Source organism: Trichomycterus rosablanca, chromosome 26, assembly GCF_030014385.1.
Source record: "Trichomycterus rosablanca isolate fTriRos1 chromosome 26, fTriRos1.hap1, whole genome shotgun sequence".
Lineage (NCBI taxonomy): Eukaryota > Metazoa > Chordata > Actinopteri > Siluriformes > Trichomycteridae > Trichomycterus > Trichomycterus rosablanca.
Genome location: NC_086013.1, coordinates 15,206,943 through 15,234,353, shown reverse-complemented (window position 1 = coordinate 15,234,353; position 27,411 = coordinate 15,206,943). Strand labels below are relative to the sequence as shown.

General features: G+C 43.3%; 1 protein-coding gene across 1 annotated transcript in view; it reads right to left on the bottom strand.

Moving 5' to 3' along the window:
* Positions 1-27,411, bottom strand: part of dcc (DCC netrin 1 receptor) — a 240,103-nt gene that overhangs the window by 51,369 nt on the left and 161,323 nt on the right. The window contains exons 10-14 of the mRNA XM_062989210.1: positions 21,021-21,177; positions 19,254-19,408; positions 17,036-17,184; positions 14,618-14,756; positions 10,734-10,783 (exon numbers count right to left, since the gene is read on the bottom strand). Coding sequence (XP_062845280.1) covers positions 10,734-10,783; positions 14,618-14,756; positions 17,036-17,184; positions 19,254-19,408; positions 21,021-21,177 — 650 coding nt within the window. The remainder of the gene's footprint in view (positions 1-10,733; positions 10,784-14,617; positions 14,757-17,035; positions 17,185-19,253; positions 19,409-21,020; positions 21,178-27,411) is intronic.

Here is a 27,411-nt window from a genome sequence, read left to right as displayed (position 1 = left end):
CAGGGTCCGGTCACCTCTTCTCGTTGTGCAGCGTTTTCTGCCACACTTTTTCCTTCCCACAGACTTCCCACTGAGGTGCCTTGATACAGCACTCTGGGAACAGCCTATTCGTTCAGAAATTTCTTTCTGTGTCTTACCCTCTTGCTTGAGGGTGTCAATGATGGCCTTCTGGACAGCAGTCAGGTCGGCAGTCTTACCCATGATTGCAGTTTTGAGTAATGAACCAGGCTGGGAGTTTTTAAAAGCCTCAGGAATCTTTTGCAGGTGTTTAGAGTTAATTCGTTGATTCAGATGATTAGGTTAATAGCTCGTTTAGAGAACCTTTTCATGATATGCTAATTTTTTGAGAATTTTGGGTTTTCATGAGCTGTATGCCAAAATCATCAGTATTAAAACAATAAAAGACCTGAAATATTTCAGTTGGTGTGCAATGAATCTAAAATATATGAAAGTTTAATTTTTATCATTACATTATGGAAAATAATGAACTTTATCACAATATGCTAATTTTTTGAGAAGGACCTGTACACTACAGTGATTGGTGGTGTGTAATACAGACCATTTGGATCAGGATTAATCAAGATAATATTCAACTGACTTTAAAACAGATTGAATTACTGGTAAACTAGTTGAAACATAAAAGTCCTTTTGATGGCATGTTTATTAAATTAAACTTTTATGGCTCCGACCCCGGACCTGTCATTTTTAATCAATTACAAAGAATGATTAATAAATAAATCAGGCTTCACGACATCAAACCGTTCAAGCTCTTACTGGACTGTGATCTTGGTGTGTGTAGTGTTCAGTATAAAAGTTTGCACCCATGCTCTGTTTACTGAACTCAATATTATGTGTGTGTGTGTGTGTGTGTGTATGTGTGTGAGATGTTATTACACAGCGAAAAGCGTATAATTGCTCAGCAAAGCCGAGGAGGAAATTAATTGCTTCGACGGGGTCTTTAGCATGAGCACAAAAACGTCAGCCGTGCAGAACCAGCACTTCATTCATCTTTATAGAACAGATCATAGTGTAAACACAGCTCTCGCCCTCCTGCTCTCGCGCTGTCTGTCTGTCTCACATTCACACTAATAATCTCATGACTATCAGTTATTCGATCACTCAGTGCTCAGATAAACAGAAGAGTCCAATATTTTATAGAATCTGACAGACAGCGTGTGTCTACGCCTCATCGGATTTATTAGTTTTACCAACGTGTGGAAACCGAATAGGACGATACTAACAAAACACCCAGAGATCCGGGTTTGAATCTCGGAGTTGCTGTTGGAAGGCTGAAAATCTACGCAGACATGATTGGCTATGTCTAAAGCAGAGATGTTCACAAGTCACAAAATACGAGTCCGAGTCAAGTCACGAGTCTTTAGACTAGAGTCCAAGTCAAGTCACGAGTCTTTAGACTAGAGTCCGAGTCAAGTCACGAGTCTTTAGGCTAGAGTCCGTGTCATGTCACGAGTCTTTAGACTAGTCTGAGTCAAGCCACGAGTCTTTAGACTAGAGTTCGAGTCAAGTCACGAGAGTCCGAGTCAAGTCACGAGTCTGTAGACTAGAGTCCGAGTCAAGTCACGAGTCTTTAGACTAGAGTCCGAGTCAAGTCACGAGTCTTTAGGCTAGAGTCCGAGTCAAGTCACGAGTCTTTAGACTAGAGTCCAAGTCAAGTCACAAGTCTTTAGGCTAGAGTCCGAGTCAAGTCACGAGTCTGTAGACTAGAGTCCGAGTCAAGTCACGAGTCTTTAGACTAGAGTCCGAGTCAAGTCACGAGTCTTTAGGCTAGAGTCCGAGTCAAGTCACGAGTCTTTAGACTAGAGTTCGAGTCAAGTCACGAGAGTTTGAGTCAAGTCATGAGTCTTTAGACTAGAGTCCGAGTCAAGTCACGAGAGTCAGTCAAGGCACGAGTCTTTAGGTTAGAGTCCGTCATGTCACGAGTCTTTAGACTAGAGTCCGAGTCAAGTAACGAGTCTTTAGACTAGAGTCTGAGTCAAGTCACGAGAGTCCGAGTCAAGTCACGAGTCTTAAGACTGGAGTCCGAGTCAAGTCACGAGAGTCCGAGTCAAGTCACGAGTCTTTAGACTAGAGTCCGAGTCAAGTCACGAGTCTTTAGACTAGAGTCAGATCAAGTCACAAGTCTTTAGAAGGGATGGGTGAAGCCCTGACCTGCGATGCCCTGCTCTTAATAAAGTTTTAGTCTTAGAGAGTAAAACAAGGCTCATTACGAGTATCTTGCCATGGTCACCCTACATATTCTGTGACCTTTAATGGACCAGTTACAATCAGGCAAGTCTCTGGACAGTCAGAGATCATTCATTCATTTATTAATTGTCTGTTTTAACACCATTTTATCCTACTCAGGGTAACTCAGGGTGCAATTTACAGTTTTAAATCCAGGAAACACCCTGGACAGGTTGCCAGTCCATCACAGGGCATACACACATATTTTGACTGCATGGACTGTAGGAGAAAACTGGAGCTCCTGGAGGAAACCCACAAGAACATGGGAACACACACAGAAAGGACCCGGCCTGCTCCACTAGGAAATCAAACCCAGAACCTTCAGGCTGTGAGGTGACAGTGCCACCCACCGAGTCACCCTAGTCTGGGATCAACTGGTGAATAATGGGTGTAATAAAGTGTACTAGGGGGCTGAAAGCAGGGTTTGATAGATATAAACCTGTGCAGGAACCCCATCATATGCACAACAACTGTCACAGAGCCTGAGTAGCACTTGGTGGTAATGCCAGCTGCCTGGTATACGGGGGGTGGCGGCCTTGCCATCTGCAAAGGAGGGGGGAATGGGGTGAGTAAGCCAGTTAACATGCAAATAAAGCAATTAAAATTCACGCTGCGCAGCTGCCAAGAAAGTAAACTACACCCCGCTTCAGCCGCAACTTCCGCACAAACCATGACAGGCTTGGCACGCGCCCCATAGCAATGTCTCCGTAGGGTACAGATGTGCCCCTCACCCCTTTCTCCGGTCCACAACGTTCCTCCGTAAGCTGTCAACTTCAGTGGCTAGCTCATTCATTAGCTCGAGTAGGTGTTGCTCATTCTGTTAGTGCGGCGCTAGACCCGCTGATGAGGATGAATTCATTAGCATTCGCTGGCACCTGTTCGGCGAGTTTGGGACGCTAGTTTTAATTGATTACAGCAGGTCGGGCTGGATGTGCATGCCAGCAAGGATTGGGAGCCATTAAAGTAGAAACCGGGAGTGTCACTTTGGCCCCGTGTTGCTAATTATCTCGTGTTGAACAGGGCAAATCGGCTTGGAACGACGCGGCCTCATTTTCTACCGGCACGCGCAGCCAGCGAGACAGAGACGGGCAGGAGCGCGCGGCCGAGCGCGTGGCGCCGAAAATGACTTTGGGTTTTTCAGCCCGGCTTTAATAAGTTCTTTCCGCCTGAACGTCTCCAGCATTTGAAAGCGAGAATCCGAATCTTCACTCTTTTAAAGCTGCCGTTTCTTGGCGTGTTTTTTTCCGGAGCTAACCGTTTGCCTTTAATTCCGTCTGCCAGCGCGTTAGTCGAGCGCGCGCCTGTGATGGTGTCGGAGTGAGCTAACCAGTGATGACTGCTGTCAAAACACGCTTTGAATTCATTCATCATCCAACAACACGCACACACACACACACACACACACAAAACGTGTCTCATCCGAGCAACAACAGAGGTGCATAAAATCTGGCTTCACGGCGCAATATGAAATGTCTACAGCTTAATTCAACAGCTGATACGATCCGAGATGGAACATGTGGAGTAAAAGGAAGGAGGTTTTCGTCTGGAACACCGAGTCGAGTCAGATTTACTTATTTGTAAAGGTTCACGCTTACGGTGACTTCAATTCCAGCACCATGGATCTGAAGTCACTGTGGGAACAAACCATTAAAAGTGAGTGTCCTAAAACTTTTGATTTCTTGTATTTTGTCTTGGGGTGGCAACAGAAGCTGACAATAACTGAAATAAAATAAACACTATATAGACAAAAGTATCTGGACACATGACCATGAGCTTGTTGGACATCCCATATCTAAAAGTAATGGTATCAAAACAAAGCGACTTCTTTTTAGAGAGTCTGTGGGAATTTGTGCCCATTCAGTCGACAGAGCGTTTGTACTGCTGGGCACTGATGTTGGTCAAGAAAGCGTCAGTCGAGGTTCCAGTTAATTCTAGAGCTGTTGAGTGGGGCTGAGATCAGGGTTCTGTGCAGGATGCAAAAATTAGAAGGGATGTCCCAATACTTTTGTTCATATATACGTATATATAGTGTAAACTAACAAAACACTGTCTCTGTGACTCCCAAAAGATGGGACAGTGGATTGGGCTTTGGGCTATCAATCAAAAGGTTGAGAGTTTGAATCCCAGCTCTGCTACGCAGCCACTGTTGGGCCCTCTCAGCTCCAAGGGCACCGTGTAGTGTGCGATTTGGAATACAGCCATTTTGATCATCGATATTATAGCTCTATAGCTCTGGCTCGTGGGTAGCACTGTCGCCTCACAGCAAGAAGGTCCTGGGTTTGATCCCCAGGTGGGGCGGTCCGGGTTTTTTCTGTGTGGAGTCTGCATGTTCTCCCCATGTCTGCGTGGGTTTCCTCCGGGAGCTCCGGTTTCCTCCCACAGTCCAAAAACATGCAGTCAGGTTAATTGGAGACACTGAATTGCCCTATAGGTGAATGGGTGTGTGTGTTTGTGTGTGTGTGTTTGTGTCTGCCCTGCGTTGGACTGGCGCCACGTCCAGGGTGTTACTGTGTGCCTTGCGCCTATTGAAAAGCTGACCCTAATTGGATAAGCGGTTAAGACAGTGAGTGAGTGAGTTTTGCCCACACAGGCTCGTGTTTGAGTTCACATCCACCCTAAAACCTAAATAATCACACAAATTCTCAAACTTTAATCTCACGGTCGTGTTTTTTGGATAAAACGGTGTTTATTCCAATGATTTAGTCACGCCACCTCACAGCATACACACAGTGTATGTAAAAATTTGACCTCAGTTGTGTTTACTGTACCCTGTGATGGACTGGCGACCTGTCCAGGGTGTTTTATACTTTTCGCTTAGTGAATTGGATCCACTGAAACCCTAAATAGGATAAAGTGGTGGTACAACAGACAGTAAATGAATGAATGGATGAATGTGTCTACTGTAAATGATAAAAGCCGAACTGTCCCATGTGTATTTTTAATAAAGCTGAATTACTCATTTTTTAATCACTTTTACTCTTTTCTACAGATAAAACACAAACTTTTGTACATCATCTTCAAAAATTTCAGCCTGGACAACGGCTAAATGATAGAAAAATACACTTTACTGGAGCCTTTAGGCATGCCCACTTTCATCATCCAGTTAACACCATCCAGCAGCACCTGAGAGCTCTCGTCCCTACCACCTTGACTCTCAACCAAATCTGACACCTTGGTCAAGCAGGTAAGCAGGTAATGGTTGGTGGGTACGGTAGTGGCGCTTGTGAATGAGTGGTTCTTATTCCTGAAGGTCTATTTCATTCTTGTTCTCTTTCTTTCTTCCACTTCGACCGAGCGACTCATTTCGATCTGGTCAGAAAATTACCCGAGTCTCAGCGGAGCTCGACTCCATCAGCGCGCCTGTTTACCCTCGGCCGAGAGCCCTCGGTGTGGAGGCGAGCCGTGTTCAAGTGCCATTTAAACAACACACCATTACTGACACCCGTCATAATTCAAACCCGAGAAGCAACCGAATACGTACAACTATTTTCTGAAGTACTTCTGAGCATTTTCACCGCTTTTACGGCTTCATCCTAATCAGGGTCACAGTGGTCAGCTGTGCAGTGCTGAAATACACTCTGTACAGGGTGGTGCTACAAAATAAAGCCACATTCTGGTCAATTCTGCAGAAATAAAATAAAAAACATATCACTTGAATTGCTATTGCAGTTGTGTGGTGTTAGGTAAAATATCAAGGCGAGTTCACACCCACCTTAAAACCAAAATAATCTGACATATTCTCCAAACATTAATCTCACGGTCTTGTTTTTTTAGACAAAACAGTGTTTGTTCCAATGATTTAGTCATGCCACAACGTACATTCAGTACAGGTCCTTCACACATACACACAAGTGTATTTAAAATTCTGACCTCAGTTGTGTTTACTGTACCCTGTGATTGACTGGCGACCTGTCCAGGGTGTTTCCTACCTTTCGTTTAGTGAATTGAATCCATTTAAAACCTAAATAGGATGGTGCAACAAGTGGTGGTACAACAGACAGCGTCCATAAACTTTTGGTAACTTGTCCTTCCTCCCTGACCTCTGGTTACAACATAGGGGCTCATTTCAGTAATAGTTAACCACAGAACAGTCTCAACAGGTTCTGTTCCCCCATCTGAATGTTAAACAACCCCAACACCCCTTACTTGAACTTGGTCCTGCGTGTAAATAATTCTCTTTGGTCCTGGCAACTAAGCTTGGACACAATGGGTCTGTTCAAAAACCTAGTGAGCTGCCTTGCTGCCTACTGCGTACCTGGGCAGCTGCCTCAGTAGAGAGGATTCTAATAAGTCATGGAACTCAAGGCAGATTATTTAGACGCACTACTTATACAGAGATTACGCTGATTACGGCACCGCATTTTTCTCTAACTAAGCTAACACAGTTAGCCTCAGGTCATTCAAACCGATGGGTTGAGGCGGCACAACCCGCTAGCACGCCAGCTAACGTCTCCCTCCGTGTACCAAAAACGGTTAAACTGCCCCCGACGAGCCTGAATTTACAACTAAACAACACTTGTATAATTACACCTTTATACACATTAAACATCAATGAGAATTTATTTACATTTGAAAGGAACTCTGTTGGTTGCTCCGCTTTGATTCGTCCACCATGTTTGTAGTTTTTTGTGAGAAAAGTCGTGCCGCACTGAATGCTGGGATTGCATCGCTTCAGTGCTGAGGAAGCGCCGGACGCTCCCTCGTCATTCAGTCAGATCATCACTCAGAATAAAGGCGCCTCAGTAGGAGCATTTTAAGGAACCTAAGAATTTAGACATGCCCTCTTCTCGGGAGTGTACGATGACGTAAAATGCATCTGTGTAGAGAGAACACGAGGTTTTCAGACAGACCTCTAGACGCACATTTTCTATATAAACTCCTTCCTCCCTGTAATAAACCGTAAGCTTTACTCTGACTGTTTCTTCTCATACACACCCAGGTTTTACAGGACTTCTACTTTCAAACTCATAGCACCAAATAAAACTGGAGGAGTGAATCTGAACGCCAAGATGTCTTTACGATCTCTTGTGGTTCTTCATGAGGGGTGGGGACAGCGGTGGACGCGGTGCATTTGTATTGGTAAACAGTAACGTCACTATTTAATCCCTGGATCATCGTTTCCCTCCAGAATCACTTAAAAGTTGCTTTTTTATCTCTTTTGACTCTCTCAGTTGTTCTCTCTTACGCTATAAATTAATAACTCCATGAAGCTCAAGGTGGATTTGAGTAAAGTCACTGAAATCCTCAGATCACTCGCAGCACTTTGCTCAATACTTGCTGCTTTCATGCTGCGATCAATAAAGAAATATACGTGCGAGGAGGCACGAGGAAGGCCGGGCTGATGGATGTCGGATGGGTTTAGAGCTGTGAGCTGAATCTCTCTTATTTTTTTACTGCCTGATGCCTAAAAGACTCCCTGATACCTCAATCAAAGTGATATAGATCTGCATTCGTCAATACCAAGCACTGAATCTCTACATGGGTCAGAGACAAGAGGTAGGAAGTCGACGGGGGAACCTTTGGGATTTTAAAGCTGTATAAAGCACAGAGAAAATTTTTTCTATTTATTTATCTACTGATTTAGTGTAGTCAATCTGTCTTCCACTGCTGGGGATCTTTGATTGCGTTTGAAGAAGGTATATTGCTGTCCACACCTCCTCCGATGCAGTTCTAGCAGACCCCTCTATCTGCTAACCAGGGTCCTTACACAGCGTTTGAATACCCCTCCCACTTAGTCCGGTCATCCCTCCCAGCATACATGGTGGACTTCACATTCGGACATCCGACAAGCTCATGGTCAGGTGATGTGGGTTAAGAAAGCCTCAGTTGATGTTCCAGTTAATTTCAATGCAGAGTTCTGTACAAAACAGTGTTTTACTTTAACAATGAGCTTTATTTCATGCCTTTGTAGAGCTTGCTTCGTGCACAGTGGCAAAATCATGCTGGAATGAGAACGGGCCTTCCCTAAACTGTTACGGCAAAATAAGATTGTTTCTCTATCTCTTTATATCATTGATTTATTACACCTGGCTGAAACACTCACTCACTCACTTTATTAACCGCTTATCCAATCAGGGTTGCGGGGGGGGGGGGGGGGGAGCTCCCGGAGGAAACCCACATGCAAACCCAGGACCTTCTTGCTGTGAGGCGACAGTGCTACCCACCGAGCCACCGTGCCGCCCTGGCTGAAACGCATGAATTCAGAAATGAAAAGGGGTGTCCTAATACTTTTGTGCGTATAGTGTATTTTCCCACAGCACACTGTAGAATATCTATATATCCAGTAAGCAGCCTGTATTACATAGCTGGGAATCGGAGTCGTCGTAACTCGGCGAGTGATGAGCGGCCGGGGTGTTTTGAGCGATTATGGATGAGGCCATTTGTGTCAGCACAGATGTAGTAGCCTTGGCTCCCTCGTCGCTTATTTTATAGAAGCAATCCATCTGATTCCATCTATTAACAACCTTCCCCCTAGGTAGCAAATGATACACAGGCGGACAGTTTCATTTTCCAGTGAAAAATGAAAATGTTTTCTTTCTTAAACGTGCCCTTCCTAAGCATGATGCATGGCTCCACCGTGCCCGCGGCCTGTATCTGCGTTTTACTTTTATTTTTCCTGCCTCGACTACTCATCTGATTCACTTCCCCCAGATTATAGTGCTACACCTCAATCCAATTTACAAATCCTGCCCTCGTATTTCAGACTAAACCAGATATCACGTATGGGCGGCACGTCGCTGACAGACGGTCTACACGCGGAGCTTTACCATTGTTAGGAGCGCCGATCCATTTTTCATGCAAATACGTTTTCGGTGCGGCACGACAGACAATAGAAGCCCATTTCCTCTCATAAACGGTGCTTTATCAGTCGCCTCAGACCCGCCGCTCTCAATACCGCCTTTGTGCTTTCCCCTCGCGCTGAGACGTGCCCAGGGACCTGAGTGCACTACGGGGAGGGAGGGGAGTTCAGAACAGCCCAGTAAGGGTCTAATCTAACCGTGCAGGAACGGCAGACTGAAGGAATTTCACCACGTCATCCAGGACCTGACATCCCAGCACTGCTGAGCTTGTTTTTACTGATTGACAGAAGGAGAATTTCCGTCTTCCTAATGGGAAAAATAATACAGTACATGGCAGTGGTGGGGCTTGAACCAGCAACCTTCTGATCATTAGTTCGGTACATAACCACTGAGCTATCACTGTTCATTTATTTATTATGATTTAAATGCAGCCATTGAGACCTCACTTGCATGTCGTTGGGCTGTCGGAGGAAACCAGAGCTCCCGGAGGAAACTCACACAGACACGGGGAGAACATGCAAACTCCTGCGGATCTGGTCCGCATACCAGACCTGGCACAGTTTTTACGTCAAATGCCCTTCCTGGCGCAACCCTCCTATTTCTATCCGGGCCTGGGACCTGCACTGAGAGCACTGACAAGTGCACCTACAAATGACTAGGCTGTTTCAGCCATCCCCTCTTCAGACCTCAGCCAGTCATGTCCATATAGAATCCCACTGGTCAGTAGCACGGCTGAGATTTGAACCCTGGATCCCCACATGTCAGCAGAAGTGGGTTAGCGTATTTTTAATAGCCATTATATAAATAGCTATAATCTATATACTTATTTACATTTAAACACTCTGTATGCTTAATGCACTGTGGTCAGTTTCATTAACACTCACTCACTCACTGGTGGGATCTTTTGTTTCCAGTTTTTGCAGTTTTTAAAGACAGAACTCGGTGGACTTAAAGCTTTGAGCCGATTCGGTGGCGCTTAAGAGTATTAACGTGTAATCCGTAACTAATCCAGTGTCAGTACACAAACACACAAACGCCGTCCACTACGTACGTCCATCCCTCTCTACACACTAGCAAAGCGGCCGTCTCCTGATTCACTTACAGCTTTATGAGTTTAATCATAAGCTCTGCTGAGTTTAACGTTGGAACTGACCACAGGCAGCAAGTTTCCAATAAGATAACAAGATAGACTTTATTGTCACTGTAATTTTACAATGAAACTTTGTTTGGTAGCTCTCAGTAAGACCAGCAGCAATACTTATATAAAAATATATATAAATATATATATATATGACTCAGTGGCACACAAAATAAGCTGTAATTAAAAAAATATACTCAATCACTCACTCACTTTCTTAACTGCTTATCCAATCAGCGGTTGTGCTGGAGCCTATCCCAGCTTTTCCCAGGGCACACACACACACACACACACACACACACACACACACACTCATACACACATACCCATTCACCTATAGGGCAATTCAGTGTCTCCAGTTAACCTGACTTGCATGTTTTTGGACTGTGGAAGGAAACCAGAGCACCCGGAGGAAACCCACACAGACACGGGGAGAACATGCAAACTCCACACAGAAATACAATACCCGGATATAAAAAATATATAATAAATATTTACATGGTGATATGAATATATACACAGGATTCGCTCGTTTTTTCTCTTGTACTCACCCGTGAGTAGATCACTTCCAGAGAGATGTTCTGAGGAGGAGCACTCGGAACTGTAAAGATAAAGAGAACAGAGAGAGAATGACCACAGTGCATTTAAAACTTAAATAATAACATAAAACTGAGACAAACAAGCGATTAAAACTGCAATAAACTATTACAGGTTTAGAAAGATACATAAGAACTATATGGACAAAAGTATTGGGGCACCACTTCTCAGTTTTTACTTAATTTATATGTTTTAGAAACAGCAGTTGCTAACAGGTGTAATAAATCAATTATATAAAGGAAATCATATGCTTCCAACTGTGCAGAAACAGTTTAGGGAAGGCCCTTTCCTGTCCTGTGCACAAAGCAGCTCTACAAAGACATGAAGATGAAGAAAAGCTCAGTTTAAAGTGGCCTGCACAGAGCCCTGACCTCAACACCAACAAACAGCTCAGGAATGAACTAGAACATCAATTAAAGCTTTATTGAGGGCACAAATTCCCACAGACATACTTCATAGTCTTTGGAGAAGCCTTTCAAAAAGAGTGTCATTTACATTTTCAGCATTCAGCAGATGCTTGCTTTTATACAAAGCGACTTACAAAGTGTGACAATATATTTTCCAAGCAATTGAGGATTGGGGCCTTGCTCAAGGGCCCAACAGTAGCAACCTGGCAGTGGTGGGGCTTGAACCAGCGACCATTCGATTACTAGTTCAGTACCTTAACTACTAGGCTACAACCGCCTTGTGTCTGTTGTTCTAGCTAGAAAGATCACACAGCAGTCGGTCTATTTTAATGCTATTTGTTTTGAAATGAGACGTCCAACAAGTCATGGTCAGGTGTCCAAATACTTTTGACCATTTAGTGTAATTAAAGTTAAAATAAAATCAAACTAAAGCGGTGAAACAGATCAAATAATCAAATTAAAGATAATCAAAGCTACGATATTGCCGGTCAGATCAGTCGTCATACGGGACCAGAGATTAGCAGCCGCCCCGACCTGGTCAAGCCTTTATTGAATTAGCTCTTGCCGGAGGGACTACTTGGCGCTGATAGCTATTGAACAATAGAAGAAGCCATTACTGACTCCATCATTTCCTGTGGGATGTATAGGCAATCCATAATCAAAAGACCTCACATCACCCGTAGTGGACGTCAGTACAAATACATGTGCAGTGTGATCGATCTGACGTGTGTTTAGTGTGGAAGTGAGTCGGTGATTAAGGTCAGTGAGGGTCAAAAGGTCAGAATCGTTCATTAATCAGACCTGCACATGAATCCATTTCCATACACTATATGGACAAAAGTATTGGGACACGCCTTGTAATGACTGAATTCATGTGTTTCAGCCACTACAATCACTAACAGGTGTAATAAATCAGTTATATAAAGGAATGCTATGCTTCCAACTTATGCGGCAACAGCCAACCGGGCCCTGACCTCAGCCTCAACCTCAGCCCTGACCTCAGCCCTACTGAGCAGTCCATCGTACCACCCATGGATGTGATGTTCAGGTTCTTGGGAGGGACAGTAGACGGATAGTAGCTCTATGGTCATCTGTACTCTCGTTGTAATTTGTAATTTACTCTCTAAACAAGTGCTGATTCATTTCATTTCCTGACAAGCGAAGGGCTCTCAATCGCCGTCTTTAATTAACAAGCCGATTTTGATAATGAGCTCCCACCTTGGCTTGCTAATTGTTATTGCGCTGCGACTTCGGTGCGCGTTTCCACCTCAGAAATCATCCCCATTACAACCCGCAGCCTGGGACGCCGGTGTTAAAGACATGTTTGCGTATTTCCAGCGCTGCGTCGGTGTACGTCTCTGATAAGTTCAACCCGACCTGTAATTACTATACAGGAGGTAGTCATAAAAAAATAGACAGAGAGACTGAAATGACGAGAGGGGGTGTTGGGGGGGGTAAGTCATTGCACAATTTCATTAGCGAGACACAAGGGACTTTTAATTAAGCAGGAAAATGGCAAAGGCAGGCTCGCGGCTCATTTGAAGCGTTCGTCGGCGGTCGGCTAATGCGAGCTGACAGGAAATAAATTCCCACAGCCGCTTAGTGCGGCGTGAAGGTAATGCGAAGAGACAGTCGGCCGACGGAGGACTGGGAGGACTGCCTGGGCCGCCGAAGAGACGACTGGCATGAGAACGAAGCGGAGATGGAGACGAGGAGATGACGGCGTAGGCGGGAGAGGCTAAACAGAGGCCAGAACTGATAGAGACACTTTGAATATCGATACGGTTCTGGATTAAAACCTTTGATTACGACCGAATCGTAATCCTGAGGTTAACGCCCGAATCAATAGCCTGGAATTAGACGGCTAATCGTAAAGGATCGTCGGAGTTCCGTTAAAACCCGACAGAGCCGTGATTCCTCAGAAATATAAGCAGAAGATGACGGAACGTGTCCACGATTCTCCTCTTAATAAAGTCAGAGCTCTGCCCGGAGCGGATCGAATCCATCTCGCCGGGTCGTGCTCGACTGTCAGAGTTGAGCGGCACGGTGAGAAATTGATTTCGCCGTGGCCGCCGCCCGTGCCAGTCAGTCCAGCGTGACGGATGTAATGAGACATCTGTTAATTCGCGATAAATTACTTAATTCGTTCGTGATTAACTTGCTGCCGTTAGGTAAATATTTTGCGAACACTTTGGTGACCTTTCCACCAGAAGATCAGTGATCACACACTCGAACGCACTGCGGGTGAGTTACAGAGACGCAGCGCATAAAAAAAGAACCCAGGAGCTGCAGGAGAGATACTGTATGTAAAGCATGAAAAGCGGCAAAACCGCGAGGCTTGGAGCAAATCGCCACTTTGTTCAGCACTCTGTAAAACGTCATCAAAGTGCGAATATGAGACGAATCTGCATTTGTGTGGAATAATCGTCAAATCCAGTGTTACAGCTCCACATGTATCTGTGTTTATCTGTTTCACTTTTAAACTTGTGTTACAGCTCGAGGTTCTGAGAGATTGTGAGTATCAGAATCAGCTTCTCCCAGAGTCTAAAACGCTTCTGGTTCAAAATAAAGCTTAACGTGGTTTAATGCAGTAAAAGAAGGAGACAGGAGACTAAACTTCTCTTTATTATTACTGCTCATAAGTTCCTCCACTAATGAAATTCTTCGCTCGTTGTTTTAGTGCAATAAGTCACGTTAAGTTTTGTTCACATTAAGAGTTGTCCGTACTGCCTCAGTTGCTTTTACCGCATCATATTAAACAGTTCGTCTCACTGGAAGAGCTTTGAAAAGGTCAGGGGCAAACTGGGTCTAAGCGGTTTTGCCACTGCTCATTAGAATGCGCCCTTACTGCTGTGATGCAGGCAAAGCACACTAGCACATGCACAAGTACTACATTCATGGGTACATTTTTTTATATTTGTAGTGTGTTGATTTAATTATTTATTTTTAAACCAAGGGTACCAATACATTTGCTAAATATTAAAATGTATGGAGATTTTAGATCCGAGACTAAATGGTGCTTAACAGACCCGATAGGGTGTGTCTGAGGGGGGCAGGTGGGGTTTCTCTGCATTGCCACTCCTGAACAGTGGAGGAACACAAGCATCGTAGCATGACTCCCTAAACGAGGTACAACGTATTTCGAGAATCCACTGCTGGATGGTTTAAACAAGCGGTCGGTCACATGTCTTAGATGTCTCCGAGGCAAAGGTTAGTCTCTGAACCTCCTCGAGCATGGGGGTGGTGCAAGCAGCATGTACATTTCCAAATGATATCGGAAATGACTAAATTGGGACTGAAACGACCAAAGGGTGAAGGGGGCAACAAACAAAATGCTAAAAAAAGGACAGAAACAGTGAACAGGTGGTGTGCAGCAGGTGTATTGGCTGGCTGATGTAAAGAAGAGGAGACAAGAAGAGGAGACATTTTACCGTCTGAGAGGGTCGTAACGAGCACATCCTCTGTGGCGATGCCCGGTCCGTGACGGTTCAGTGCCAGCACCCGTAAAGAGTACTCAGTAAATTTCTTCAGTCCTTCCATTCTGTAGCTCAGGCTGAGCACCTCCAAACTCTGACGTGGCATCAAAAGAGAGACAGAAAGACATTTAAATCATTCAGGTATCATTTAATCGTTTATTATCTCTCATCGTCACAGAAATGTTAATTTTTTTGCTTGTGCTTCGGGTGGCGAAGATCCAGTCACACTTATCAACTATTGTGTAGGTTTCTTTTATATAGAAGCAGACTGGCACTAGAAAGTGTCTGGCACTACAGACGGGCTGAGCGTGTTAAATATTCATCCTGCTGCTTTTTATTTCCCTGTTTGCTTCTGCCAGTCTGTCTTTATTCCTGCATCTTATTTCTGTTATCGAGCTGATGTAAACCTCCGGACGCTCTGCAGAGACCAGCGCTAAGATCACTGCCCAGTTACAGAGGAACAGACCTGCTGAGCTGTAATTAAGTCCTCCGGTCATCAGCAAGACTTTTCTGTTTGTATTTTCAGATGTCGGGATACTAAAACGTTGTACAATTTATAAACGAGTTTTTTATTTTCCTCCCAGTCTAGTCATATCCAATTACCTGATCGCATTTTACATTCTCTACTGATGCAGACCTTCTCTCCTGACCTAGGAGAGGCCTGACTAACACACGCCCCTTCCAAAATGCAGTAGCAGACCGCTTCTTTTCACAAGGTGGGTTTATATGGAGAGCCGTATCGCGCATGTAGAGTCACACACTGATTTCCATTATCCTCTGTCTCTGTGCAGTGGCATCGATCAGCCAGTAGAGGTCGTAACTGCAGCAGTTATAAGAAATCCCTTTTGGCACTTCTGCCCTTTGAAGAGCCAATCACTGTTTGTATAGCACAGCTGAGATTCGAACTTGCAACATCAGATTGAATTAGAGTAATTTAGACCAGACGTGCAACTAACACTGACTGACTCGTTTAGACTTTCTATAATGTGATGTAACATTTGCTGCATTTAGCAGATGCTTTTAACGAAAGACTCTGACAATTGTGACCATATTCAGTTTGGAATCTGGCAGTGGTAGGGCTTGAGCCAGCAACCTTTACTACCTTTACTACCAATCAGCCATAACAACAAAACCACCTCCTTCTTTCTACACTCACTAAAGCAATAAGCCACGAGAGGCCGTGCGTTACTGTGATTTTAGCACGGGGATGACGTTTTTTGCACGACGCGAAGCGGAGTGCCTAAAACTTCTTTCCCGTGCTAAAATCATAACAGTAACGCACGGCCTCTCGTGGCTTATTGCTTTAGTGGTAAGCTCCACTTACCATATAGAAGCACTTTGTAGTTCTACAATTACTGGAGTTTTTAAATATTGTGTCCATTCACTGTCCACTCTATTAGACACTCCTACCTAGCTGGTCCACCTTGTACAGTAGATGTAAAGTCAGAGACAATCGCTCATCTATTGCTGCTGTTTGAGTCGGTCATCTTCTAGACCTTCATCAGTGGTCACAGGACGCTGCCCACGGGGCGCTGTTGGCTGGATATTTTTGGTTGGTGGACTATTCTCAGTCCAGCAGTGACAGAGAGCGCTGTGTCTGATCCACTCATACCAGCACAACACACACTAACACACCACCACCATGTCAGTGTCACTGCAGTGCTGAGAATGATCCACCACCCAAATAATACCTGCTCTGTGGTGGTCCTGTGGGGGTCCTGACCATTGAAGAACAGCATGAAAGGGGGCTAACAAAGCATGTAGAGAAACAGATGGACTACAGTCAGTAATTGTAGAACTACAAAGTGCTTCTATATGGTAAATGGAGCTGATAAAATGGACAGTGAGTGTAGAAACAAGGAGGTGGTTTTAATGTTATGGCTGATTTCCCGTTTAAGTGCTTGATAAATTTTTTTATTTAATTATAATAATTTTTCTCCACGACCCTTTTTATTTGGCTGGCACAGGGTTTGAAATTCCCTAAATGACCTTACCCACAGAGCTACCACTGTCTTCGTGAACAATTCCAAAGAAATAAAGCTGAATATCTAGCAAAAATAAATAAATCCAGCAAAAAAAAGGAAGCTAGAAAGCAAATGAATCGTCATGGCTCATGAGCGGCAAACAAGAAAAACCTGACAACCTTGGAGGTATGAAATGCACGCAGGCACTTTCCATTATCTTCATTAATTAAAAAATGAACCTGGGCATGAAGCAGCCTGGATATACTAATCTATTCAGCAGACGTACTGATCTACACTGATTTTATTGTTTTAATAATCAATATAAGCCCAAATCTGTCTCCAGATACCCGATGATGGCAGCTCACATGGCAAAGCACAAAGCAAGCTGAAGTCGTTGATAGAACCAGACCTGCTCTTTGCCGGTGGAGGTCTCGGTCCAGAGTAGTCGGTAGCCTTGAATGGGGCCGTTGGAGTATGCTGGAGGATCCCACGAGGCCTGGATGGAGGTTGGGGACATGGCCTCGACCTGGAGGTTCTCCACCGGACCTGGAACCTGCACTGCTTCCACCAAACACACACACAAACAAAAGTACATAATAGTTAATAATGAGAGAGAAAAGAAATAAAAACGACCTGTTTGAGAGGTGACTGGACAGGGACTGAGCTTGATGTCCTCGTTTGGACGATTTATTAATGTAGTTTCCTGGACATAAGGACTTCTTTTGACTTCTTTCTTGGTTGATATTAAATTCAGAATCTAATTTCTAAGTCACTGTCATTTCTACGTCTTTAAAAGCATTTTTCACACCACCCTCACTTGATCGTGTCATTCATTTCAATGATCAAGCACTGAAAAATATCTAAAATTTTAACCCAGTCAGTCATTTAAATCACTGCTTAAACTAAAGATTCATAGTCAAGGTCAATTTTCACATCCGCACCAGTGGAGGAGTGCATCAGGGTCAGGTGCTTGGTCCGATTATTTTATGCACATATTTAACACTATGAGGATCTTGACATAAAGGGCACCGTACTGATGCCCGCCGAGCTACAAAAATAACAACTAAACTGATAAATGATTAAAAAAGAAATGAAAGGAGAGACTGAGGGACGTAGTAATGCTAAAAAAACACGAGCATTGTAAAGCCGAGTGCTCCTAGCACGGCGATGTGATGTTCCTCACACTGTTTCTCTTGTCAGGCTACTCGTGTACAAAGCGAGGGCTATAGGCAAAAAGCTAGTCCCTGCGGTATCAGGAAAAGGTCAAGCTGTTCAACATCCCCACAGAGCCTCATTAAAAAGGTGAGGAGCCGATGTCGGAATCATACTTTCGGTACTAAAGGTCGGAGCCAATTCGAGGAAATACGTACGCAGGAGCGGTGGGAGGTCAGTCTGGATGTTGACAGAAGTTATATTTAGTTCATATCAGCTTCTTCTCATTTTGTCATGTTTTCTTTCCTATATTTCCTTAATCCTTCTGACACTTTTACCAACCCTAATCCACAGACTAGTGGCAGCCACCACCGATACATGAAGTCTCTGGTCTACTTCACCACAGTTTTGGGCTGGATTCTCACAATGAATCTATCTATTTATAATTGTCTGTCTATCTATCTATCTATCTATCTATCTATCTATCTATCTGTCTGTCTGTCTGTCTGTCTGTCTGTCTGTCTGTCTGTTGTCTGTCTGTCCGTATGTCTATCTATCTATCTATCTATCTATCTATCTATCTATCTATCTATCTATCTATCTATCTATCTATCTATCTATCTTTCTGTCTCTCTGTCTGTCTGTCTGTCTGTCTGTATATCTATCTATCTTTATCTGACTGTCTATCTATCTATTTATCTATCTGTCTGTCTGTCTGTCTGTCTGTCTGTCTGTCTGTCTGTCTGTCTGTCTGTCTGTCTGTCCGTCCATCCATTTTAATCTAAAATACATATCTTCAAAAGAAATAGTTTGGAAGTAGGCTTAACATTTGATATGGTTCTCTGAAGTTCCTCTTCAATTATAATGAACTAGCATTTGGTATTCCATGTTCTATTTCAAGGTATTTTTTACCTTAACTATCCCTACTAAGTTATCTTTTATTTTATCTATGTGTCTTTTATTTTTATTCTATATTCTACTTTATTCTATCTGTACAAGTTTCAGCACAATAATTTCCTTAGGAATAAATAAAGTTCTTATTTATTATTTGTTTGCATTGAATTTGTCATGATACAGAATGACTTCACACTTTACGAGCGTGTGATGTGGTAAATTTTTTTCTAGCCAAACGTTGTTGACATGGCACAGATGGATGAGTTGTTTGCTACGTAGGTGTAACCACACCGCTGATGCTGCAACCATCAGACTCGATATTTACTACGGTGGAAAACAGTCCACATATTTCAGTCTCTACAGTTTCTTTCATCTCTTAAGTCACCAGGCGGAGATTTTAAAATTCAAACCTTGTTTGGTCCTGTAATTACGCTTCATCTTTAAGACAGTAATCAGAAAGTAGAGGTCAGAACTGAAACTGTAAGAGCAGCTTTACCATCAATTATGCTGAACCACACTGTACAAACATCCCACAACATGATTCATGATTCAGTTCACCACAATGCATGCTGGGTACGTACGCTCAGGCTGTGTGGAAAGGCGGATTAGCTTGGAGCTCTCTCCCGGCCCCTGCTCATTGTAGGCGATAACCCTGAAGGTGTACACCGCCTCGGGCTTCAGGTTGTTCACCGTCAGCTGCAGACTCTCCGGCTCTGTCACATTCACCGAGCGTTCTCTACAGCAGGAAAACACAAAGATTCATTTCAATAAAACGTTTCCTTTATTGTTTCTCCCCTTTTTCACCCAATTCAGTCTTTCCGGTTAGAGCTTATCTCCCTTTCCTCGCTGCGGTCACCCAAACCCCGATAGAGGAGGGTCGAGTCTGTGATGCACCCCCTGCAACAAGTATCACTGAAACACAGATCGCTTCTTTTCACCTTTTCATCCTTCATCCTACAGACACACAGCCAATCATGTGTCCGTGTAGGCGCCCGGCCGGCTGATAGCAGAGCTGAGATACACCCGAGTGCCTTCAGGCCTGCCGTGTTACCCGGGATCAAGCAGATTTTAATTTATAACAGAACAATTAGTGCACAAGTCATTTCTTAATGCATAGAGTGGCAGGACTGACTGGTTAAAGGAAAAGTCTACAACACAGTAGTGAGGCCCTCGACTGTTTTAACATAAAGATAAACGAGGACTTCATTTAGGAGTTCAGAGTTTATAAACTCGGACAGACTGGGAGTCATAAAGAGCAAATTGTTTACCACTAAAGCCACAGCAGCAGCAGCCTGTAATAGGATGTAATAGGATAAAGAGTACAGTGAAGGGTTAGATCACTTTATAATACAGATACGCTTCAGTGGTTTTAATCCTAATCCTCATCTGCGACATCTGGAACATCAGGAAAATAATCATCTCATTTACATCAGCACATTTACCTGCACTGATTAATCCACTGGCTTTAAATCCACGTTTTATTACAGTACAGATAAAGTAAATGAGCTGGAAAAAACACTAAAGAATAAAGAAGCTTAAAAAAGAAAGAAGTTAAGAGTAAAGAAACTGCTCTTAAGGTTAAGGTACTGGACTGGTAATGCAAAGGTCGCTGGTTTAAGCCCTACCACTGCCAGGTTCCACTGTTGGGCCCTTGAGCAAGGCCCTTAACCCTCAATTGCTAGGACAATATACTGTCACAGTACTGTAAGTCGATTTCGATAAAAGCGTCTGCTAAATGCCGTATATGTGCCTGGTATTTATTTTTAAAATTATAGTAAAATTAATCAAACTATAAAAGATGCCCCCTAGAAAATACCACCTTAATGATACCACCCTAGTGGCACCCCAAAAAGGTTACAGTGGATTATTTTTATTGGAAAAAACACTTCCAATCAAAATTGGAAAATCAATCAAATTGTAATATAGAACGCCCCACCATTGCCCTTAATTGCTCAAAACTGTATCAGTCAAAATTGTAGGGCGCTTGGGATAAAAGCGTCTGCTAAATAATGTAAATGTAGTACAACGAAATGCATGGCAGAGCGGGGAATTGAACTCTCAACCTCTCGATTGATAGCCTAAAGCTCTAGCTACTAGGCTACTACGGTCCCATATATATTTATATGGTTTATTTTGGTCAATAAAACACCAACAGTGGTCGGCAGCTGTTAATTAAGCACCTGATGCGACTCCAAACACCTTGTTTAATTTCCTAAGCTCTAATAAGGAGATCAGAAGGACAGGGGGTCAAGTCGAATTCCAGATTACCAGTGTGTTCCTGCACCTATTTATCAACACAATCACTTCTTTATTTATTTATAAAGCAAAGATTTAGACTCTGGACGTACCTGTTGACGCCCTCCTGCGAGTAAAAGACTCCGTAGGTAAGCACGGTGCCGCGGGCTTCCTCCGGGGGGCGCCAGGAGAGGCGCACGAAGCGGCTGGAGACGAGGACGGGGGTCACGTCCCGGGGGGAGGAGGGGAGGACGGCTGGGCTCGGGACAACTGGTGGGGGAGGAGAGGAGTAAGTCAACGAAGGAGTGTGGGGTACGGAGGGAGCAGAGGGATGGACGGCTGGGGTGCCCTCTGACCCATTAGTCATATACAGGGAGGGAGAGAGGAGGGAGGAGGAGAGAGGGGGGGAGAAAAAACAGGGGGGAGAGGAAGGAAAGAGGAAAGAAGAGAAAGAGAAGTTAAGAAAGGAAATAAGGGGAAAGAGGAGGAACGGGCAAGAAAATTAAAGGATGAAAATAATGGCATAAAAAATAAATAAGGACAGAAAATGACAGAAAGCCAAATAAAGAAGAAAAAAGAGAAAAGGCAAAGCAGAAAAAATGAAATTACAACAAGACGAGATGAGAAAAGGAGAAAAGAATAAAGAAGAGAGACGACAGGAGGGTTAGGGGAGTCGGAAACATCCAGCAGGGAGGGTAAGCAGGGAGGAAGGGAGCAAAACCAACCAATAGGTGCGTAAACAATAAAACAAAAACAGAAGGAAAGAAAAAGAGAGAGAAGAGCAGGAAGAAGAGAAAGAAGAGAGAGATGAAGATCACAGACTAGAACAGCTTCAGTCATCACAGTTCAACGTTACAGAGGAAGCATGAATGAACGAGCAGTATTGAGAAATGAGACACAGCCCAACATCAATGTAGCGATGAGAACACACGGCTCAGCAGTGCATGCTAACGTTAGCCATGACTGATGTGTACAGCGTACCCACAATGCACTGCATTTACTAAAGCCCCCACAAATAAATAAAAACAAGCCAGGTGTGAAACGAACGGCCAAAAGTATTTGGACACCCCTCCAAATGAATAATAATAATAACAATAATAATAATGTATGTATTTGTCATATATACATCTACACGTGTATACCACAATTAATTATTTTAATTAATCCAGCACTTCTGGAGCAGACAGGATTAAGGGCCTTGCTCAAGGGCCCAACAGTGACTGCATAGCAAAGGCTGGATTTGAACCAACAGTCATCCAAATGATAGTCCACCTAGATACTCTACCTTCTAGGCCTCCACTGTCACTTATAAACTAACACTGCTGGATGTATAACATTTTAAGCACATACTATCTTGTATTTTGAGACATTCAAAAAGTAACCTGCATGGAGCCGTGACCTTAACCCTACTGAACACCTTTGGGATAAATCGGAATGTAGACTGTGAGCCAGGCCTTTTCATCCAACATTACAAACTCGTCCTATCTATCTATCTATCTATCTATCTATCTATCTATCTATCTATCTATCTATCTATCTATCTATCTATCTATCTATCTATCTATCTATCTATCTATCTATCCATCCATCTATCCATCTATCCATCCATCCATCCATCCATCCATCCATTCATCCATCCATCCATCCATCTATCCATCCATCCATCCATCCATCCATCCATATATCATCTCCTAACAGAGGGGTCATATTATTGCCCATGGTTTTGTAATCTGGTGTCCAGTAAGCTTGTGGTCAGGTGTCCAGGTACTTTTGGCCATATAGTGAATCAAGCATTAAAGAGTCTGTAAAATACCTACTAAGGTATCTAAGTGTTTATAAATGCTACCATTAATTCATATTGAAAGATTTGTCTCAGGTCAGCATTTTTCTACTTTCTATAAAGAACTCATACTTAGTTGATGTTCCAATTCATCCCAAAGCTGTTAAAAGGTCAGGGCTCTGTGCTGGACACTGGATTTCTTTAAATTGAGCTTTCTTTCATGTCTTTATAGAGCTTGCTTTGTGCACAGGGGAGGGACACAGATATGCTGGAACAAAAACGGACCTTCCCTAAACTGTTGCTGTAAAGTTGGAAGCATATAGCATGTAGGCCTTTAACAGACACTTTTATCCAAAACGACTTACAATACTGTGACAGTATAGTGTCTAGGCAATTGAGAGTTAAGGGCCTTGCTCAAGGGCCCAACAGTGAGAACCTGGCAGTGGTGGGGCTTGAACCAGTGACCTTTTGATTACTAGTCCAGTACCTTAACCACTAGGCTACAATTGCCCTGTTACACCTGTTATCAATTGTTGTAGCTGAAAGACATGAATTCAAAAATTAGACGGGGTGTCCCAATACTTTTGTCCGTATAGTGTGTGTGTGTGTGTGTGTGTGTGTGTGTGTGTGTGTGTGTGTGTGTGTGTGTGTGTGTGTTCAGTCCGAACCTCTGGATGCTGTTTTCACACCTGCGATGTTGCTCTCTCAGGCGTTCACGTTCATGTCAGACACTTTATTCTCACACTAGCACACACACTCTCACTTGGGGAATGAACGTTATGACCCAGCGAACACAGACGCTGCCTGTCTGACGCTGGCTGATACGGAGAATCCCTCACCGCCGAGTTAAAGGAGCAGTCAAGAAAAACAACAAGGTTTCATCTCCTGATTTAAACAGCGTCTTTCCACGTCCGTGCTGACAAGGTCTCTAGTGACGGTGGGTATAGTGGAGTTTAGGGGGGTCAAAGGTATCGACTCGTCACCAAAGCATCGATACCAACTTTGAGGATAAAATGTTCACTTGTTGCTTAATATATCCCCTCCACTAACAGGTGCCGTGATGAAGAGATAATCAGTGTTATTCACTTCACCTGTCAGTGGTCATAATGTTATGCCTGGTCAGTGTATTCCACCTTCTAGTGTACAAACATCTTGAGTAGCACCAGAACTTAGTGTGTAAAGTAAACATGGTTATCAATTAATAAGTCAATCAGTAAAAATACCCTTTTAGGTTTGTACGTCTATGCCACGTCTGGCGTGCCTGGTACTTCATTAGAGAAAACAGAGACCACAAAATGTTAATACATGATGCTTTTGTATTGGATTCTGCTTCTGCAATATATCTTTGTATATAAATACATCCTGTCTGACGTTTTTGTTTGGCATATTTTATTTGTTCTTGGTCTGTCTGCTTGTAAAATCTATCTAAAGAAGTGCGAGTGCCCAGCGAGCTGCATAAAAATGTTAATTTATGGTAGAAAAATATAGAAAACCGTCACATCTGTAATTTACCGGGCTGGATTTTGCCTTCTGTTGCTTTTTTTTGTTTTCAGGAACATAAAACACGACCTCCTGTAGAGCATCACGCTCCCAAAACAAACCCTTGACGGTATCATCTAATTACTGTCTCATTACAAAAAGAGAATGTTTTTACTTCAGCCACCCAGCCAAGTAAAAACATCCGATTGTGTCAGACTGAATGTAGCCTTGTATTTCTAACATTTTATATGGGCTCTCATGGGCGCGGCGTTGGCGTTCCCTGTGGATCTGCGGGTCTTGTGTAGCATCTGCCTCTGAAGGATGAAAGTGAAAAAAAGTAGCAACAAGCTCTCGGTCCCGCTGGGCTTCAATCCTCAGCTATGCAGCTCAAGTGAACGGGATCTGAGGCACCTCAAGGCAAGCGCCATTATAAATGACATCTCATCCATCTAATAGACTCCCGACGCCCTGGGTTTCCAGTTCCCTACAGTCCCGGAGACGTATATTTACCTGCTCGAACGCTCATGCAGTCCCGTGTTTCCTTCCCAGTGTATTTGGCTTCGTGTCACCAGTGCTCTGTGTTCAATCCGCTGTACTTCATGTGCCCTACGAATCTATGAAATTAAGTCCTTAGAACTCCAGAATCTTATGCCTAAGAAGAGAGTCCAGGTTATTCCTACTGTCTCCAAAATCCTTATTTACCCTGGGTGCATCTTTTCAATGCTCACAAAGTAATAGGACCTCTGACATCTATGTATAATGCTAAGGTTCTTTAATCCTAAAACCTTATGATTCCAAAACTTTGGTTTCAGGGTCCTATGCTTCAACACCCCATATATTCTTAGTGCCCTACAATCCCAGTTTTTCTAAGGTTCCTACATTTCCAGAGTCGTGTTTTCCTGTTACCAAAATTCCTATGAAAGTCCTGTGTTTAATGGGTATCCTTAACAATATATAGGTACAGTGCCCCATAATCCCAGAGTTCCAAACCCCAATGTCTGCAAAGCTCTATGTTCTAGTTCCTGACCTTTACAGGGTCCTGAAACCTCTGACTCCTAAAACCTCTACAATTTCCAGCATCATATGGTGGTCCTAATTTCCCCTCAGCTCTATGTTACAAGTGCTCTGTGTTCTCATTGTAATTTGCAATGCCTAATGCTTCAGGTGCCCTATATTCCCATTCTACTTTTTAAATACCCAACATTCTCAGGGTCTCATGTTTGTAAGGATAAGTATAATCTAGGGTATATGAAACACCTTATTTATATGGTCTATATACCATTTCCTATTTGTTAATATATTTAGTGTATTTTAGTAAAGTTACAGAGTCCCATGTGAGAAAGAAAAGAACTGAAAAGGACTGAGAGTCCAATTATTTGTAGTTTCCTCATCTTTAAGTTCCTGGATTTTGCCTTCTGTTGCTTTTTCTTTTCAGGAACATAAACACGACCTCCTATAGAACATCACAGTCCCAAAACTTCTTTATTCGCATATCTCAGCTTGTTTGGAAGTACCCAACAGTGGCCTCATGGCAGAACCAGGATTTAAACCCACCACCTTCTAGTTGGTAACCCACAGTTCTACCCACTAGGCTACCACTGCGCCATATCTTCCAGTGTTCTGTTCTATATCTATACTGTATTTCAAGGCTCGGTAATATCAGCCAAGTGGTCTATATACCAAGGGTTTGTATTTGTTCCCACTATGAGAGTTTTAGGGTCGTCTGAACTACAGTAGCCTGAGAACCCCAACCATAATCCTGGTACCCATCCTAGACCCCAATTGGGGTTTGAAACAATACAGTGTCAGAGTTTTATCCCCCATTATGGACATATTCCACCTTCTAGTGTACAAATCTATTGAGCAACACCAGAACTTAGTAAATATAAAGTAAACATGGTCATAAATGAGTAAGTCAATCAGTAAAAAATACTTTTTTTTTCAAGACGTGCTGGTTTTATGGGAAAACGAGTTTCCTATCAAGAGGTACCCCATGAAAACCCTCTGAAGTCAGAAGTCAGATTTTTCGATGCCCCACAAACTGGCCGAGTTGTAACGTAAACACTTATAATCCGAACAGTTCATCAAGGGTAAGATATTTAATAACAATGTACAATCTGTACGTTTATTACATTAAAAGTTTCCTTTGCCCCTCACTGCACACACGAGTGCACAGATAAGGAACAGATAAGCAGATAGGAGGTAGATAAAAATAACCGAATTAAATAATTATAAAGAGGCTTTTCTCATCAGGCCGTGTCGTACGCTTCAAGTACTTCAAGTGCTTTAAGTGCTAAAAAAAAAGCAATTAAGTGCTTAAGGTTAAAGAGGCTATTGTTCACAAATGGAGTCCAGACAGCCATTAGTCCTTCTTTTTATCAACTTTCGGCTTTCTTTTGTGCTCCCCAAGTGGACTCAGTTATATCAAATTAGCTGGTTACCGTGTAGCTCCAGTAAAACGTTCCTGCTCCTCCTGTTAGCAGAAACAGCACTATGTCAGCCTGCACCCTGATTTGGCTTTAATAAACAAATATGAATCAAGGAAAGTAAAAGTGAGGAAACATTTTCTAAATTCTTCTGTCCTGCTCTGGCCTGAAAGTCGTGTGAGCTACGGAACATTCAAAATGACACGCAGCCGCCTCAGCGTAGCTATTTAAAGCCGGCGGAGTTGCTGTAATGGCTTCTTTATTGTTCATCAGCACAAAAAGAGAGCGGCGCAGCTGTGAAGAAAATGACTTATTTTCTCAAATGTACTAAAGCAACAAGAGTCCGCATGGCAAAATCGCTTGTAATATGCATCAACACGCCTGCGGAAACGCCTCACATCCATCGCGCGGCACCTGAGATCGCCTCACTTAGTTTGTGTGGAAGAATAAGGTGCTAATTTGAGGTCGAGCTAATGGTTTGGATTAAACAGGGCGCTAATCAAGTGCTCGTGCGGACAAAACCAAAACCAACTGCTTGTTCACATACAATACACAAAATGTTGTGAAAATGGAGATGCAAAGCAGACGTGAATAACATATTTTACAGTTTAGCATTTGTGGACAGGTTCAACAGTATTCCGAATGTTGTAGCGGCGATACACAGATCAGCCATAACATTAAAACCACCTCCTTGTTTCTACACTCACTGTCCATTTTATCAGCTCCACTTAACATATAGAAGCACTTTGTAGTTCTACAATTACTGACTGTAGTCCATCTGTTTCTCTGCATGCTTTGTTAGCCCCCTTTCACCCTGTT